The 15342-nt window shown below is 39.1% G+C and overlaps 1 protein-coding gene across 3 annotated transcripts in view; it reads right to left on the bottom strand.

The window, feature by feature from the left end:
* Window positions 1-12267, bottom strand: part of WDR17 (WD repeat domain 17) — a 58086-nt gene extending 45819 nt beyond the window's left edge. Inside the window, exon 1 of one of the 3 annotated variants that reach the window (XM_062620602.1) lies at window positions 12138-12267. Coding sequence is in view for 2 of the 3 variants with exons in the window: in XM_062620425.1 (XP_062476409.1) it covers window positions 3532-3597 (66 nt within the window). In the remaining variant the exon portion in view is untranslated. Of the gene's footprint in view, window positions 1-3531; window positions 4036-12137 lie in introns of those variants that run through there. The other 2 variants (XM_062620425.1, XM_062620518.1) reach the window with 2 other exon arrangements.
* Window positions 12268-15342: the final 3075 nt, after the last annotated feature.

Genomic DNA, 15342 nt, shown 5'->3' with positions numbered 1-15342 from the left:
TTTATTTATACCTAATACTTTATGAACCCGGGGGATCTCAAAAGTAAAAGCAAGCAAATCAGAAGATGAGAAGAAATCTTACACTATGAAAATTGGAACAATAGGTATATTGTCAAAAATCAGCCATCATGGATTTTAACAGATCTGTAGGGAAAACAAAGGTTAGAAACAAATAAACAGATGGTGGCGTCATGTATCAGTTAAAATTCTTAAGAATCAGATATCTCAATATCAGTTGAGCTACTCCCTTTAAACAAAAATTCTTCCTACTTTGCATGAGTACCACAAAATAACTAAACAATTTTCAATTCTTGAAATTTTCTTGTGAACAATCAAACTGCAGTTACTAATGTAGGTCTCCAAACAGTGTTACTGAGACAGTACTTGAAGCAACTGCTTCTGAGCAGAAGATGCACAAAGACTGATCCAATTGTGCCTATTATCATTTAATATAGTCAATGTAGAATAATTGCATAGGTTCATGCATGTACTGCTTCAAACGAAAGTTAAGCCCTTCATGCTTCCCAGCAGAATCTAACCTAGGTAGCTTACTGCTTGTTAAAGTGTCAGGTTGGTTGCTAGCTTACTACTGAGCAGTACAGAATTTGTATGCTTCTCTGCAAAAATTAGGAAAGTTTTTTCTCTGCAAAAATTAGGAAAGTTGCTTCTCTGCAAAAATTAGGAAAGTTTTTTGTGCAATTCATGGCACAAAACCATTTGTGTCTCCTGGAGAATCAGAAGATTAATCAGAGGCTAGAAAAGAGTGCCTTGGACAGGGCTTTGAATTTCAGCAAGATCCCCCAAAAAACGCCAGAAGCCTTGGCTAGACTCTTGCAACTAGCATTCCCAGCTGACATGTCCTGACTGATGATGACCTAGCAAGTGTTGAAAAAGGCACATTCAGTTATCCAGATGCTGACCATAAAAGAACATGATCTTTAGAAAGAAATGATCTTTAAAAAGATCATTTTAAACAAGTACTCTAATAGCATTCACAGACATTTTAAACCTTCACAATAAACTCAAAGCCAAATTACTACTAGAATTTATTTACTCACAGTACCTCTAGCTTTACAAGGGAAGAATTTGTGGACGTTTTGTTGTTGTTTGGAAAAAGTCTGGATTTGAAATCTCAGCCTTAGACTGTATTTTACAAGAAAAAAAAGAACCAAACCCACAAAAAAAACCTCAAAAAACCAAAACCCAACTCAAAACAAACAAAAAAAATAATCCCCAAACCCCACACTAATTTGAAATAAACCCCAAATATATTAATCCAAGATAGGCACCCTAAATTGTGATTTTTAACAATTTTAAATTACTTGCCTTACATTTTCTAACTAGGGTAAGTCTTACGAAAGTGTTTTTGACTGTCTTGACTACAGTACTTGTACAGCTTAACTAGAATATCATAGAATCTTAGAACGGTTTGGACTGGACAGGATCTTAATGATCACCTAGTTCCAACTCGCCTGCCATGGGCAGATGTCCTGGGTTCAGAAGCAGCAGTCATTTTTCTCCTTCTTAGTAGCTGGTGCAGTGCAGTGGTTTTGACTTTCGGCCTGGGAACAGCGCTGATAACACCCATGTTTTTAGTTGCTGCTCAGTAATGTTTACCCTGACCAAGGACTTTCTGAGTCTCATGCTCTGTCAGGGAGGAGGGGAAGCCAGGAGGAAGCAGAGACAGGACACCTGACCCAAACTAGCCAAAGGGGTATTCCATATCACAGCACCTCATGCCTACTATATAAACTGGGGGCAGTTACCTGGAAGGGTTAGATCTCTGCTTGGGTCTGGCTGGGTATCGGTCGGTGGGCGGTGAGCAGTTGTATTCTCTCCCCTTGTTATTTCCCTCATCATCATTATTATTATTGGTGTTAGCAGTAGTGGTTTGTGTTATACCTTAGTTACTGGGTTGCTCTTATCTCAACCCACGGGAGTTACATTCTTTCGATTCTGCTCCCCATCCCTCTGGGAGCGGGGTGGGGAGAGGAAGGTGGGGAGCGAGAGAGTGGCTGCATGGTTCTGAGTTACAGCTGGGCTTAAATCACAACAGCAGAGATGCTTTCCACTAGACCAGGTTGCTCAAAGCCCCATCTAACCTGGCCTTGAACACTGTCAGGGATGCGTCATCCACAGCTTCTCCAGGCAACCTGTTCAAGAACCTCACCACCCTAATAGTAAAGAACTTCTTCCTAATACCTAATCTAAATCTACCCTCTATCTTTTAAATCTATCCTTTATCTTTTATTGGGCAGCTGTAATAAGATAATCTAAAGAGCAATACTAGGGTTTGAAACAGAGCATGGAGAAATGCTGGTATTTGTAACAATGTATCACCAGGAATGTTGAACTCCATACCTAATCAACCTGAAACATCATATTTAGCAGTGGTAATGCAACTATCAGCTAGAGACTATTGGTTAGTCATTTGGTATCAGAAATCTAGTTTTTAGATACTGTATGCAATACAAAAAAAATACATACAATCATGTGTGATCTCAGTATAAAGCATTTAAGACCCTCTGTAAGAATTTTGTTCACATCTTACTACCCAGAACTACCACAATCACCAAGAGATGGATTTTCTCCTGGCAAACTGACAAGATGCTTCTGATTTCAAAAGAACTTACTTCTTAACACATCTCACACCTGAATCCCTGATGAGCAGCTATTAAAACCTAACTCCACATCTGAAAGATTCATATTTTAGTGACATGTAAAATGAGAACAACGGAAAGGTATTAAAATCTGCTAGTTTTTAATACTTATGAGCATATATAACTGGTATTACCAAGTAATACACAATAACACAATTAAGGCAGCTGTTGGGCCATATGTTTCTGCAGCATCTCCTGCATTCTGATTCACTAGCTGAGTATATGCGATCAAAATAGAAATTACTGAAATATATAGTTACATAAAGGAGCTTGATACAGTGAAATGTGACTTATATTCACCTCCCACTATAAATCTACGAAAGCAGCAGATCAAGCTCTCCCAAGACATGCAGTCAAGAAACACGAAAAAAAAAATTCCAAGATATCCTGCATGTGTTGCTATAGTAACAACTCCTCCTCCTTGGAAAAATGTTAACAAAAATATGCAGATATCCAAGGTACAACTTGGAAATGACCCAAGGCAAATTTAACATCTTCCCAAATATTTTTCTTTTATTCAATTAGTGCTTATAATTATTTTTTTTTCCATGCACAGTATATTAATTCCTAATAAAATAAAATCAGACTTTTGATTTCTATCTCATTACATATTAAAGAATTACTAATCCTTAAATTATGCAATCTAAAAGATACAGTAGGTGGCCAAAGTTCCAATACCTTTTACCCAGCTAGCAACATTATTTTTCAAAAAGCTCATTTTAGACATGCTTATCTTAAAACTACTAAAACCCCCTTCACAGTACCACTATGGGAATATTACTTCTGGTACTAGTAATATAATACACTGCAGCTTAAAGAAGAAAAATATAAGGGAAATAAAAGAGAAAATATTAATTTAAAAAATTCTTACTCTTTGCTGTCCTTCATACCAATCATCTTCATCAAACCAGTGGGAAATATAAGTCATCCAAGCCATGACAGAAGGCACAGTTGAAATAGAAAATAATGGAACCTGAACACATGTAAGTACAAGTCCTATGCTAAAATTTACTCAACACTATTAAAAGCTACCCAAAGATCAGATCTGAACTCTGTGCTGTGACTCTACATTCATAAATATGTAATCTGAAATTCTTCAAGCAGCAGTTTAAATGCTACAAGTATTGGATTCTGAACTAGAAAACAGAAATCAACACTAAAATAATTAGACTATATATTTCAATATTTTAAATTAAAGCAGGTTAGTGCTTCAAGCTTGAATTTACTCTAAGCTCTGAAAACAAAGTGCTGTTGAAGTAATTCTTATTTGTCTCCTAAAACTACTTTCCTTTTTTTTCAAATGCACTGTCTGTAAGAAATGTGGTTCAGTGCACAAAAGCTTGACTGAAATGTAAAATATCTTCAGAATCATGGGGAGTGACAGGTTTTGGTTATGTAGGGAGTGGTTTCAACTGGCACAGTAGGAGGGGCCACAATTAATCACAACTGCCGAACGTCTTAGGTTTAACATTTTTTTTAAAAGGGAAAAAAAGGAAAAAAAGATATGCATCTTCATTGTGCACAGCCAGCAGAGCCTGAAGGGCTCAGCTACAGCCACCAGCACTGGCTGGGAAATTTAAAAAGCCTAATTTTCACTAATTCATCAGAATACATCTGCTTCTTTTCTCTCCCTTGGGGGAATTTCATGTATCTGACTGTGTTTATTTCTAATGGCATCTAGTTATCTTTTTCTAGTATGCTCCCCAGTTTCACATCAGATTTCACAGTGCATTATATCGATGAAAACAAGAGGTATAAAGAGAAATAAAAGCTTTATTGCTCACACCGCAATTCAGGACTGCAGCAGCATACTTCATCAGCTGTGCTGTTCAGGAGACATCATCACACAAATCTTCCTAATGGCAGAATTGTAGCAACTAGCAAATTCTCAACAGAGATTATGGAGACCTAAAAAATCCCCAGTTTCTTAAGAAATCCAGAATGCAGACAAACTCTGCTTTTCTGTACTGGATTAACAAGCCATTTCCACAAATTTGTAATAGAATGAATGCAAAAGCTAGCCTGTGAAGCCAATTATTCAATTATTAAACAATGCAAAATAGGAAAAGAACAGCTTAAAGTACCAGATATTAACCTGGAGTTAGTGGTCCACATTAATGACCATTTCCAGATAGAAATTCAGTGTCATTGCCAGTCCTGCTTTAGCACACAGTTTCCATTAAGATAATTGCATAAGCAAATTATGTTCTCAGATACACAGCAGGGAAATAAAGCAGAGGTACTTTTGCTTTCCAACCTCTTACTCAGAAACAATGACATACAAAGGGCAAAAAAAAAAAGCGCCAAACTGCTTTCAATAATAAAAACTGAAATCAAGATACCCAGTACATTTATGGAAAATAGCATTCCCAGCTTAGCAGACATTTTGGGTGATTATACAGTCCTCCAGATGAACGGATACATACACAAGAACATACAGAGCAACTTCTCACCATCCTGCTGAAATTTTTGAGATTATTTGCCCTTTGAGACTTCATCTTAAACATAAACAACGCAAAGTGTTAAGAATTGTATGGTCTCATATGGGAAACACAGGATAAATTCAAATACCTCTAGTCATACAGCTGAAGAAATGCCTCACCATATTCATACTCTGTGACTAAATGATCCAAATGTTACTGATGTACCTACCTAGTATGTAAATATGTGATACAACAAGAATAATATTATCAATGTATGGTACAAGTCAAAAAGGTCTGTTACAATTTAGCACTCAGAAATATTAACTCCTTATCATTTGCGGTGGAAACTGCAATACCTTATAATGCAAGACTTCTAGAATATAAGAACATATTTTAGACAAACCCAAAATATTTTACCGGGCTCAGCACTTCAGCTTTCTCAGACTGCCATGTGCATTTTAAAAGGCAAGTGAGATACACGAAATAGGCCAACTGAAAGCATATAAAAGTAGTATTCTAGATTTAATGCTGTTCTGGGAGATTCCACAATGCTTAGCACCTCCTGCATCTACAGTAATATTAGCACATACTCAAGTGCATTGTCCAGACTGTCCACAGCCTTCACCCAAGTCCCACTGCCACACTGAGATTGTGTCTCAGGGCTATGAATGGGCTGGCATGCTCAGGAGAGGGCGTACTTCCACAGCTCCATAGAGGCAGCTGGACAATACAGGACCGTGGACTGTTCTCTGCCCTTCACATAACTGTGCAGTCTTTAGTCTTTATCTCCGAGTCTGAACTCCATTAGGAGTAGGGCTCTTATCTGCTTACAGTAAGACTAACAGGTAGCAGAACGAGTAGGCTACTTTGCAAGGAGAAGCAAGGAGCCAAAAGTAGGCACAAAGCAGGTGTGTGTTTGGGGTGACCTCTCTGCTGAGGGGCACAGTCCCTTAGTACGCAAGAGCAGCAGAACAGGTCCAATGGTGGTAACTGGGTTCAGCTGATAGTCCTGCAGCCATCAGAGAAGTTCACAGTGCCGAAGTAAATCTGAAATCAAGACAGAAATTTAGCAAAGCAAGGTCAAGATCAGAAAAGCACTAAAGCCAGGCACAGTGGGGCTATGGGATAGTTTAGGCAAAGACCAAGGCAAGGGCCTGATCTCCAATTCAGCTCTAGAGCCAGGGGGTGGAAGGTGCACGGATTAAGGCCTAGACAAGGTTTCTCATTGCACTTTTTCCCACCTTCACTGTTTTCACACATTCTGACCTAAGGTTACACAGCTACACCTAGCAGAGCTTGCCTTAAACACGGTGAAATCTCTGGCACAGGGAGGAAAAAGGAGAAGGGTGACTGTGAGGGTGGTGAGACACTGTAACAGGTTGGGAAAAGAAGTGGTAAATGCTCTATCCCTGGCAGTGTTCAAGGCCAGTTTGGGCAGAGCATTGGATGACATGGTCTAGGGTGATGCATCCCTGCCCGCGTCAGGGGGGCTGGAACTAGATGATCGTAAGGTCCTTTCCAATACTAACTATTCTGTGATTATATTGCAGAGCAAGAGTAATGGGCTGGTCACACCATTCGGAGCCTGTGCATTGGTGGAATGCCAGATGCAGAAGAGCAGCACTCTTTGACACCATTATCATCATCAGGTCAGAGAGTGTTGTAAGCTCTTAGGAGGTCAGTATAGTGACATTTTGACCTAGAAAGAGCCTTAGTTTGAATGCATAAGGCAAATTTTATCTACTCACAGTGTAACACTCCATAGTGGGAAACAGCTCTTGCTGGCAGTATTATCTCTGAGAATCTAACAACATTCAACTAGCCATGCGTTCTGAAAATTCTGCACAGAGTCACTGGTGTTCTCCATCCTAGCTGTGTAATGAATACCTGTATCTTGTTACCATGACAGGAGAAGAAAGAAAACATTCTTTTAGAGGATCATTTCTCAGGTTTTTCATGTATTGTTCCATTTGATAAACTTAACAACCCCAAGTGCGTTCCAGTGGGGACAACAGACAGAAGTGGAACAAAAGATGGCTCATAAGGTGAAAGCTACACTGTGGAGATGGGGAGTGACTAGGGAGCTGGAGAGTTTACCAACAGCTGCCTGGATGCTTAGTGACCCAAGCTGACTAGCAGAGAGCTGTATAAATGGCAGAAACACTGGATCCCACAGCTGTGAGCCCTGAAACCATGAGTTACAAAGATTCAGAGAATCTTGCCCACTCAGGAGGAAGAGTACAAACTAGGCAGATGAAGGAGGTGGATAGAATACACAGTTTATTAGGTTAATAGCTCATACAGGAGGTAATATTATTCATATAAGGCATTTCCACTTACACATACAAGCAAATCCCGTGATGGCTGTAATGCATGTAGCCACCACAATCCTAGGATCTGCTGTCACAAGCAGTGATGCCCTGCAGAAGAACATAGTGACTAGACAAGTTCAGGAATCCTTCACATAAGGTGTTGAGACTGGGGGAAACACTCTATGCTAAATGTTCGGTTGCTGCTTTGTTGTTTGCTTTTTGTTTTTTGTTTTGTTCTGTTTTGTTTGTTTTTTAATTCCAGCTTTACCAGTTGGTAATATGTATAGTCTCAGAGACATTAATATTACAGAGGAAATTTCTTCTCACGTTTATGAACTTCATATGTCAAGGATAACAGAAATTGTATATATTCACAGAACTACTGTCTGAAATTACAATGGATCAATCCAACCACTAATACAAGGTTCTTTAATTCTTATTTGGATTCCTAAATCAAATTATTCTCAATAAAGTTGAATATTGAACAGTTCAACATCATTTCAGAATCAGAAACTTCTAGCTTCAAGCAGGAGAGGATTTCGTTCCAAGTGAAGACTTACTTTATTGATGACAACCTTCAATTACTTAAGTGTGGACATTAGGCAGGACAGAAACCCAAACACTATGAAATTTCTTCTAGGATATGATCCAGCAGGAGTAAGACAGTAATTAGGTTTTGCCAACTACTTTGAATGATTCTGCTTCATATGATAATAAGAAAGGATGTGCAATCTGAGAATAGTGACAGTTAGTGGAGGTTACTAACTCCAGTACTGTAGATAAAATAGCTGAATACTTGTCCCTAAAGTTTGACTGATGGCATAAATAATAAAACACCCAAGCAACCAAAACAGCCAGAAGGACAAAATGGAGGTGATGTTTTAAATTTTAATACTTTAGGATAAGAACACCACAGTGTGGTTAAAGTTCAGTGCTACAAAGATCAAGAATTAAATAAAATTTAAAAAAGCAGAAACAAAAAACCCACAAACCCCCCAAACAAACAGCAACAACAAAAACTAGGTTTGTGAATTTTTTTGTGTTGGGTTTTGCTTTCTTCTTCCCCCCTCCCCCCATGAAAGTTGATCTTAGTCCTGGACACTCCAGTGCCGATTATCTGTTTATTATGAGAGTAAGCTACTACCTCGCTCTCTAGAAAGACACGACCTTAGAAGAGTCTGAAGAGATATGCTGGAGAGTATATTGGCCTCAATCTATACTAAAACATATACCTAAATATAACACATATATACGGTTTAGCTAGAAAACAAAGGATAAAAGATTATATCTGAAAATTATGATCTATATGCTATTGGAATGAATAAACTGATACCATTCTCCCATGTTACCTGGCAATATCTGAAGTCAGCAATGCATTTCAGTTCTGAAGAAAGATCTTTAAGAATGGAAGAGAGGTAAGAAACCACTCTATCTTGATCTCCCACTTTTGACACCAAATTTACTATTATTTAATAATCTGTAGTTAACATACTGTGCCAAATCAATTATGCAACTATATTTTTCCAAATACATTTTGTAACAATTTCTGCTGAAATCTTCTATGGAGAAATACTTATATATTTGTCTATAATGTCTTTAAAGTCAGGTTTGATGTATTCTTGTCATAAATCAGTGGCATTAAATATGCTTCAAAATTAAGAATGGTTTTCAATTAATTGATTGTATTTATACTTCATAAAAAATGGTGTTTCATTAAGCTTGTCTCCAGATTCATTGAGCCCCATTCAATGACAAAATTCATTTTCTGTCAATCCACGTAGACATTATTTCATATGTCACATCATAGCTCTAAAAAATATCTACTGAACTACTATAGGCTAAAGATTGCAAGGATACAACTTTGCATTTTCTCTTTCGACACATTTTGAATCCACTAAATTCATTATAGGAATTAATATCCTCATAAGAAAAACACACACACATACAAAAAACCCACACCAGGCACAAAATACTTTAAACGTTCCTTATATTAAAAGAATATAAAAATTTATTACTTTCATACTTTGTATGGCATTATGCAAATTCATTGCATCTATAAGAAAGTAGTCAGTTTAAAAGCCTCAGGTTTATTACTTATCACTTTAAGAACCTTTATATTGAGAATACGAAGCCTACCTAATATGAAGAATATGAAGAATACCCCAAATAAATCCTAAAATACAAAGTTTAAAGAAAGGCTGTGCAAGAAGCAATCATAAAATAATGACACAGCAAACCTACGTCTCAGTGATCCTATGTCATCCGAGGTCAGTCCAGAATTAGATTTCCCTTACTCCTTAAGCTACTAGGGGCACAAACATAAGCAAGGCTTTAAATGATTGTCCTTTTTATTTTCCCCCTTTCCCAGCAAACTGTATAGATTTATCAGGACATGATGACATTCAGGATAGCCAGGCCACCTCACAGTGAATAGAACAAGCTGTTAGAAATGTGTGCAAAACCATCATCATTACCAGATCTGCACCAGGATGAGACTTTAGAACAACCTTTCCACAAGACTACAAGGACAACAACATATCTACTTTTAAGATTGAGCTTTATCAGTTTATGGAGGAGATTAGGCTCTAGCTGCCAACAATAGCAGTGGATTGATCATGCATCTTCCTAGGGATGTTCCAAAATTGGAACTTGAGAAATAAAGTCAATTAACAACTCTTAAGAAAAAAATACAAATTAGTAATGATATAAACATTGCATCAAAACCAAATTCTCCAGCCTGTGCTAGAACAAGGTAAGGAATAAATGGCCCTAATGAATTCAGTCAAGTTGTACTTATTACAGGACTTAAATGAGGCAAAGAATACCATACAAAGCTTCCGCTGCTCTCCAGTGCCCAGAGTATAGCTCAGCTGCTATCATAAATAATCACTAGCCTGAATGACACTATGTCACTGAATTGCCTATACTCTACAGGCGAATTCTCAGTTCTCTTAGCTACCTGATGTAATTTGAATGTTACGTTGATATTTACTTCTCTTCTTGTGCTGCACATCTTTTGCCTTACATAACAAAGTATGTGAGTTATATGGTACCTTCATTAAGATTTGCTGAAGTTACTCTTATAGTCCACACGAACCCTGACTCAAAGACTGCAGAAAGAGGAAATACTGCTTTCCCCAAATTATCATCTCCTGTTACAACTGTTAGAAATAAAATACCAGTCCACTGAGTTAAACAGTCCATTAGTCAAACTCATTGAGGGTTTTCTTATGACATTCTTGCTATGTGGAAGTTTGCCTCATAGCAAATTACAAGTTCAGTACTGTATCATGGGTCCTTTAAGTAGCCAGAGCTACTCAGTGGGTCCAAGATGGCATTTCTATTGAAAGAAGGAGATGAAAGACAACAGTAGCTATCTTGTCAGGGAAAATGATTAATAAGTTACAAAAAAAAATAAAAAATCAGTAAGTAAAAAAATGCTGCCAATATTTTTTTTGCATTATCTGTATTACTCCATACATACTCCATACTGCCTTTGAAAGTTCTTTAGATCACCATATCCCCTTATTGTTACAACAATTAGCCACAGCTGACTACAGTCTTAACTGAAGCTTTTGAACAGTTCCGATATGCAAAACATAAACAATGAAAACACAAAGTTAGCTTGACTGATTTGTAGAAGGCACTTGTTCCCTAACAGAAACATATATCAGTAACCAATACAGTTGTGCCTTTAACCAGGAAAGAAATGGCACAATCTAAGTGAGTTTCCCCTATTTTAGGTCTACAAAAAAATCAGGAAGTACAGAGGTTAGCAACTTGAGCTTAATTTAAAACAATGGGAAAGAATGTGTTACTTGAATCACTTAAGCAAAATAACACTTTGCTAAAGTTTGAAGAACTGATTGCTTACTATACATCTTTATTATCAGAATTCTTCCCCCTAAATGCTCTTATCAATAGCAGGAAATTGCACAATGCCACTTTAAGAACCAGGATTATGATCCTTACTACAACATTCAGAGTAATTACAGATCTCACTCTGATTTCATGCCTACCATTTTCAAGCCTTCAAAATATTTCTAAAATTGTGTAACCACTTCTACATAAAGCAACATCTCTTAATACATCAGCGGAATTTGTTTAACAGAAAAACTTACTTCTTCATTTGTGGAGTCCGCTGTCTTATATTTGTCTTCATAAGCTTTGCTTCTTTAGCCTTAGCTTGCTTTTGTACTTCAATCATCTATTTTAATTCTCTGGCTTGCTCTTGCTCTCACCTCTCACACTTGTCCCAGCTGGGAAAAGCATTTGGAGTATAAACAAGCCCAAAGCTCTCCTTCCCTATGGAGGACAAGTATCTTCAACACAGTTTACTTCTAAAATTGCTGCTTCCACATTTGCTGTACTTTATTTTTCCACACAAGCACGTTTGTGCAGAGATACCGTTCCAGTAGACAGTCCCCAAACCAGTGCAAAAGCCCGACAATATCAGCAGCCCGCTCCTGGGTATATCACACACAACCGCCCAAAACCCCGAAAGACCCCCAGGGCCGCCCCGTCCCCAGGCTGCATGAGGGCGCTAGGGCGGCGCTGCCCGGCTGAGCCCCACAGAACCACTGCCCGCGGGACAACCAGGCCCACACCGGCCTCAACCGCGCGAGCCGAACCACACCCCCAACGCCACGCAGCGGAACAAGAAGCGCCGTATCGCACACATCCTGCCCTGACACCGGGCTGGGGCCCTCTCCCCGCCGGCGGCGGCAGCCACCATCCCTCACCTGTCTGCCCGCAGAGCCGACAGCCCATCCACCACCGCGCTGAGGGGATCCAACCCCGTCTCCAGGGCAACTAGGCGGACCCGCCCCACCGTGCGCTCATTGGAGGCAGACGCCGGCGGGCGGAAGCGGCTCCCGCGTTACTTAGCAACGGCGAGGCCGAAGCGAGCCGCACCTGAGGAGCTGCGGGCGAGTACGGGTTGTCTCGCGGCCCTCTGGGGAACTGCGGCCCGCGGAAGCCCCAGCGGCAGCTCGAGCTGCAGCCGTTAGTGACAGCGGTGCCCGGGAGACTGAGGAGGCGAACCCCGACCTCGGCTCCTCTCTTCCGTGCGGGTTGCGGTTGGGACTTTAGTGAGGAGAGGGGAAGTTCTCCAGTGGCAGCAAACCGTCTGAAGGGATCAGGAACAGGGGGCAGGAGGGTAGGGCAGGTTTTAAGCTGTCCGAGGATCTCTGGCCTCAAAGAACCGGAGGACGCTGCTGTTGAGCTAAGCCTTTTAATATGGCATGGATTTTGAGCCATTTATCTGTACCTGCGCCTCTATTGTCGAGACCATTGCCCTGTGCTGAAGGACTAAAAAGAACGGCAAGTTGTTGTGTTACACGTTAACTGATCTCATCAAATACGAATCACAAAACGCATTCTACTGGATCCAAGTCTAACCTGGAGTCATCAGGTCCACAGACATTTTATTGGACATCTGCTTGGCTTTTTGCTTTTACTTTTCCCCTCTCCGATCATTTATGCAGCTGGATGGTGACTTGCAGCAATGGAGCTTGTTTACTGAACAACTGCTTTTTCCCTTACTTCTTTCTCAGACAGAACAATTTCCCTATTCAAACTCACCACATCGTCATTGCTGTGTTTGTGTCAATGCAATGCCAGTAGTGGGGAGGTAGCCTGTGAGTTGTGGAACTACAACTCCAAAGATAGTTCTTGATTTCTTGCATTAAAGCTAACTCAGCCTTCCCTTGCTGTTATTTCTGTTATTTCTCAAATAAATAAAAATGTCCTTTGTTTTCTGGACAACGAGAATCTATTTCTTGAGGAGATGTGTCCTACAGTGTAATTCCTGACCTTGTCATAGCTGCTTCTTTAGTAGAAGGAACTGTGAAGAGGTGGATAGGGCATCACTTTGCATATGATTTACTGCATGGAAAGGGTACAGCTCCAGCACACATCACCTCCTAGTGAGATTTTTTGCTGAATTTGCTTCCTTCCCTAGAAGCCTATGCCAAGTTTAACCTGCACGATCTTCTTGAAGACAGTAACAATCATCCTTGGTCACACCAAAAGTCTCAAGCACTATATTCCATATCCAGCCACACAGGAAGTGGGCTCTGACAAAGTAAGGAGCAAAGCCATACAGCCTTTCTCTCTTTACATTATGCCTTTTGAAAATCATGAATTAGGGACTTGGTCATACATAAGGTCCCATAAATATTATATTCCATCTCCAGCAAAGGCTTCTAGTGGATGCAGGTGCAAAGAATATGAAGGAAAAAAATATTTCCCTTTTGATATTTTATCTTTTGGTAATTATAAACTATGAGATTCTTGTACTAAATATTACATTCAGATCATGGATATGTATCCCTGGCATTTATCTATCCCCCTAAACTTTTGATCTCCAAAACATCCCACCACACTGAATTCTATTTTGAAAGTCCTGCAGAAAACATCTGTGCATTTGTTATCTTTAAAACACCCATCTGGTAATCCATGTGTTCCCTTTCTAATGACAGGTAGCAAATAATAATTTTCAGTTTCTCTGCTTTCATATCTCTTTCCAGCCGTCCCTTTCACAGGCTGAAGAGATCTACCTTATTTTGACTCTTAGGTGAGATCTAATCTATAAATTCAAATTGCCATCTTTGTTGCCTTTATTTCTTCTAGTTCTTATTTTTTCTGAGATAGGGTGACTGGAACTGACTAAAGTTTATTTCTGGGAAAGAGATGGTCTGTGGATCATAGCATCATAATACAGTACAAGAGGATGATCTGGATTATAAAGGGCCTTCTGAGACAATCTAGTCAAACCTCCTGTTCAAAGCAGGGTGAGCACTAAGGTCAAACCAGGTTGCTCATGGCTTTATCTCAGTGGTCCTCTGCCGAACTTACTTCATTTTGTTGACACCTTTCTAGTGCTGGGGGGCCCAAAACTGGATGAAGTATTACAGATGTGGTCTAAGAAGTCCTGAGTAGGCTTTAAAAAAAGTTAGGTATATATTACAGAAAAAATGTTTTAATACTTACTCTTTTACATGTTATGGATAGAAACCTTTTGTTTAAATGGGGCTACTCACATTTGAGTGTATAAAATTATAATTTCTTTGGATTCTGAGATTATATTTAGCACTGTAAGCTCTGTTATGTTGTGGTTTATTTTAGTTGGAAAAGTAATACAATTTTTACTAACTACCATGAGACTTGATTAATCTAGGCATACATAACTCCTTTCAGCAAGGTGTCTAGCTCTTATCACATCACTAAGAACAAATCCTACTTCCAACTTTTCTATGACTTTGAGTTCAAGAAATGCAGGTATTGTGGTGAAATGTGCTTATTGCCACCCATATCCATTGTCCACAGTCTCATCTAGAGCATTAGAGTTACCAGTGCCTTAGGTTTTTACAGAATTGTTTCTTTTTTTTTTCTCGGGCCCTGAAACACATACTGAAGCTGTTTCTTTTTCTTACCAGAGCTCTGCATTTTCTCCTGCACTCATGTAATTAAAGCAGGATACATTTATCCCAACTATGAATGATACAATAAAACAAGTAGAAATAGAAGTTTAAATTGGGTAAAAAATGGGAGATTCAATTTCCTTCTTATGTAGAATCAGTGAATTTTGGTAACTTTCATTTTATTCCTATGATGTGACTGACCTCTGGTGGGAGTCAGCAAATAAAATTTTATATTCATTTCTTACTGAGAATTTTGGTTGGTTGGATTTGTTGTTTTTTTTTCACTAGTGATCCTGTAATACTATTTGCCTGCTGCCTGCCAGAGATCATGTGCTTTTCTACCTTGTGTTAACTGCCAATTTACAGCTAGCAAAGAATTTCATGTAGAACTCAGGTGGACGGTTATTTTTCTCCATTCTTGCTGAGACCTGCTTACTGAAAGGTGTCAAAATACTTGAAAGAATTTTCAGTCATTACACTTAGTTCATGCAGTCATTTTATTAGATACATACAATCTCTGTTG

Source organism: Pezoporus occidentalis, unplaced genomic scaffold (assembly GCF_034315485.1).
Source record: "Pezoporus occidentalis ecotype Australia unplaced genomic scaffold, CSIRO_AGI_Poc_V1 ctg1, whole genome shotgun sequence".
Taxonomy (NCBI): domain Eukaryota; kingdom Metazoa; phylum Chordata; class Aves; order Psittaciformes; family Psittacidae; genus Pezoporus; species Pezoporus occidentalis.
Note: the sequence above shows the minus strand (reverse complement) of the source record. Positions and strands in the feature narration are given on the sequence as shown.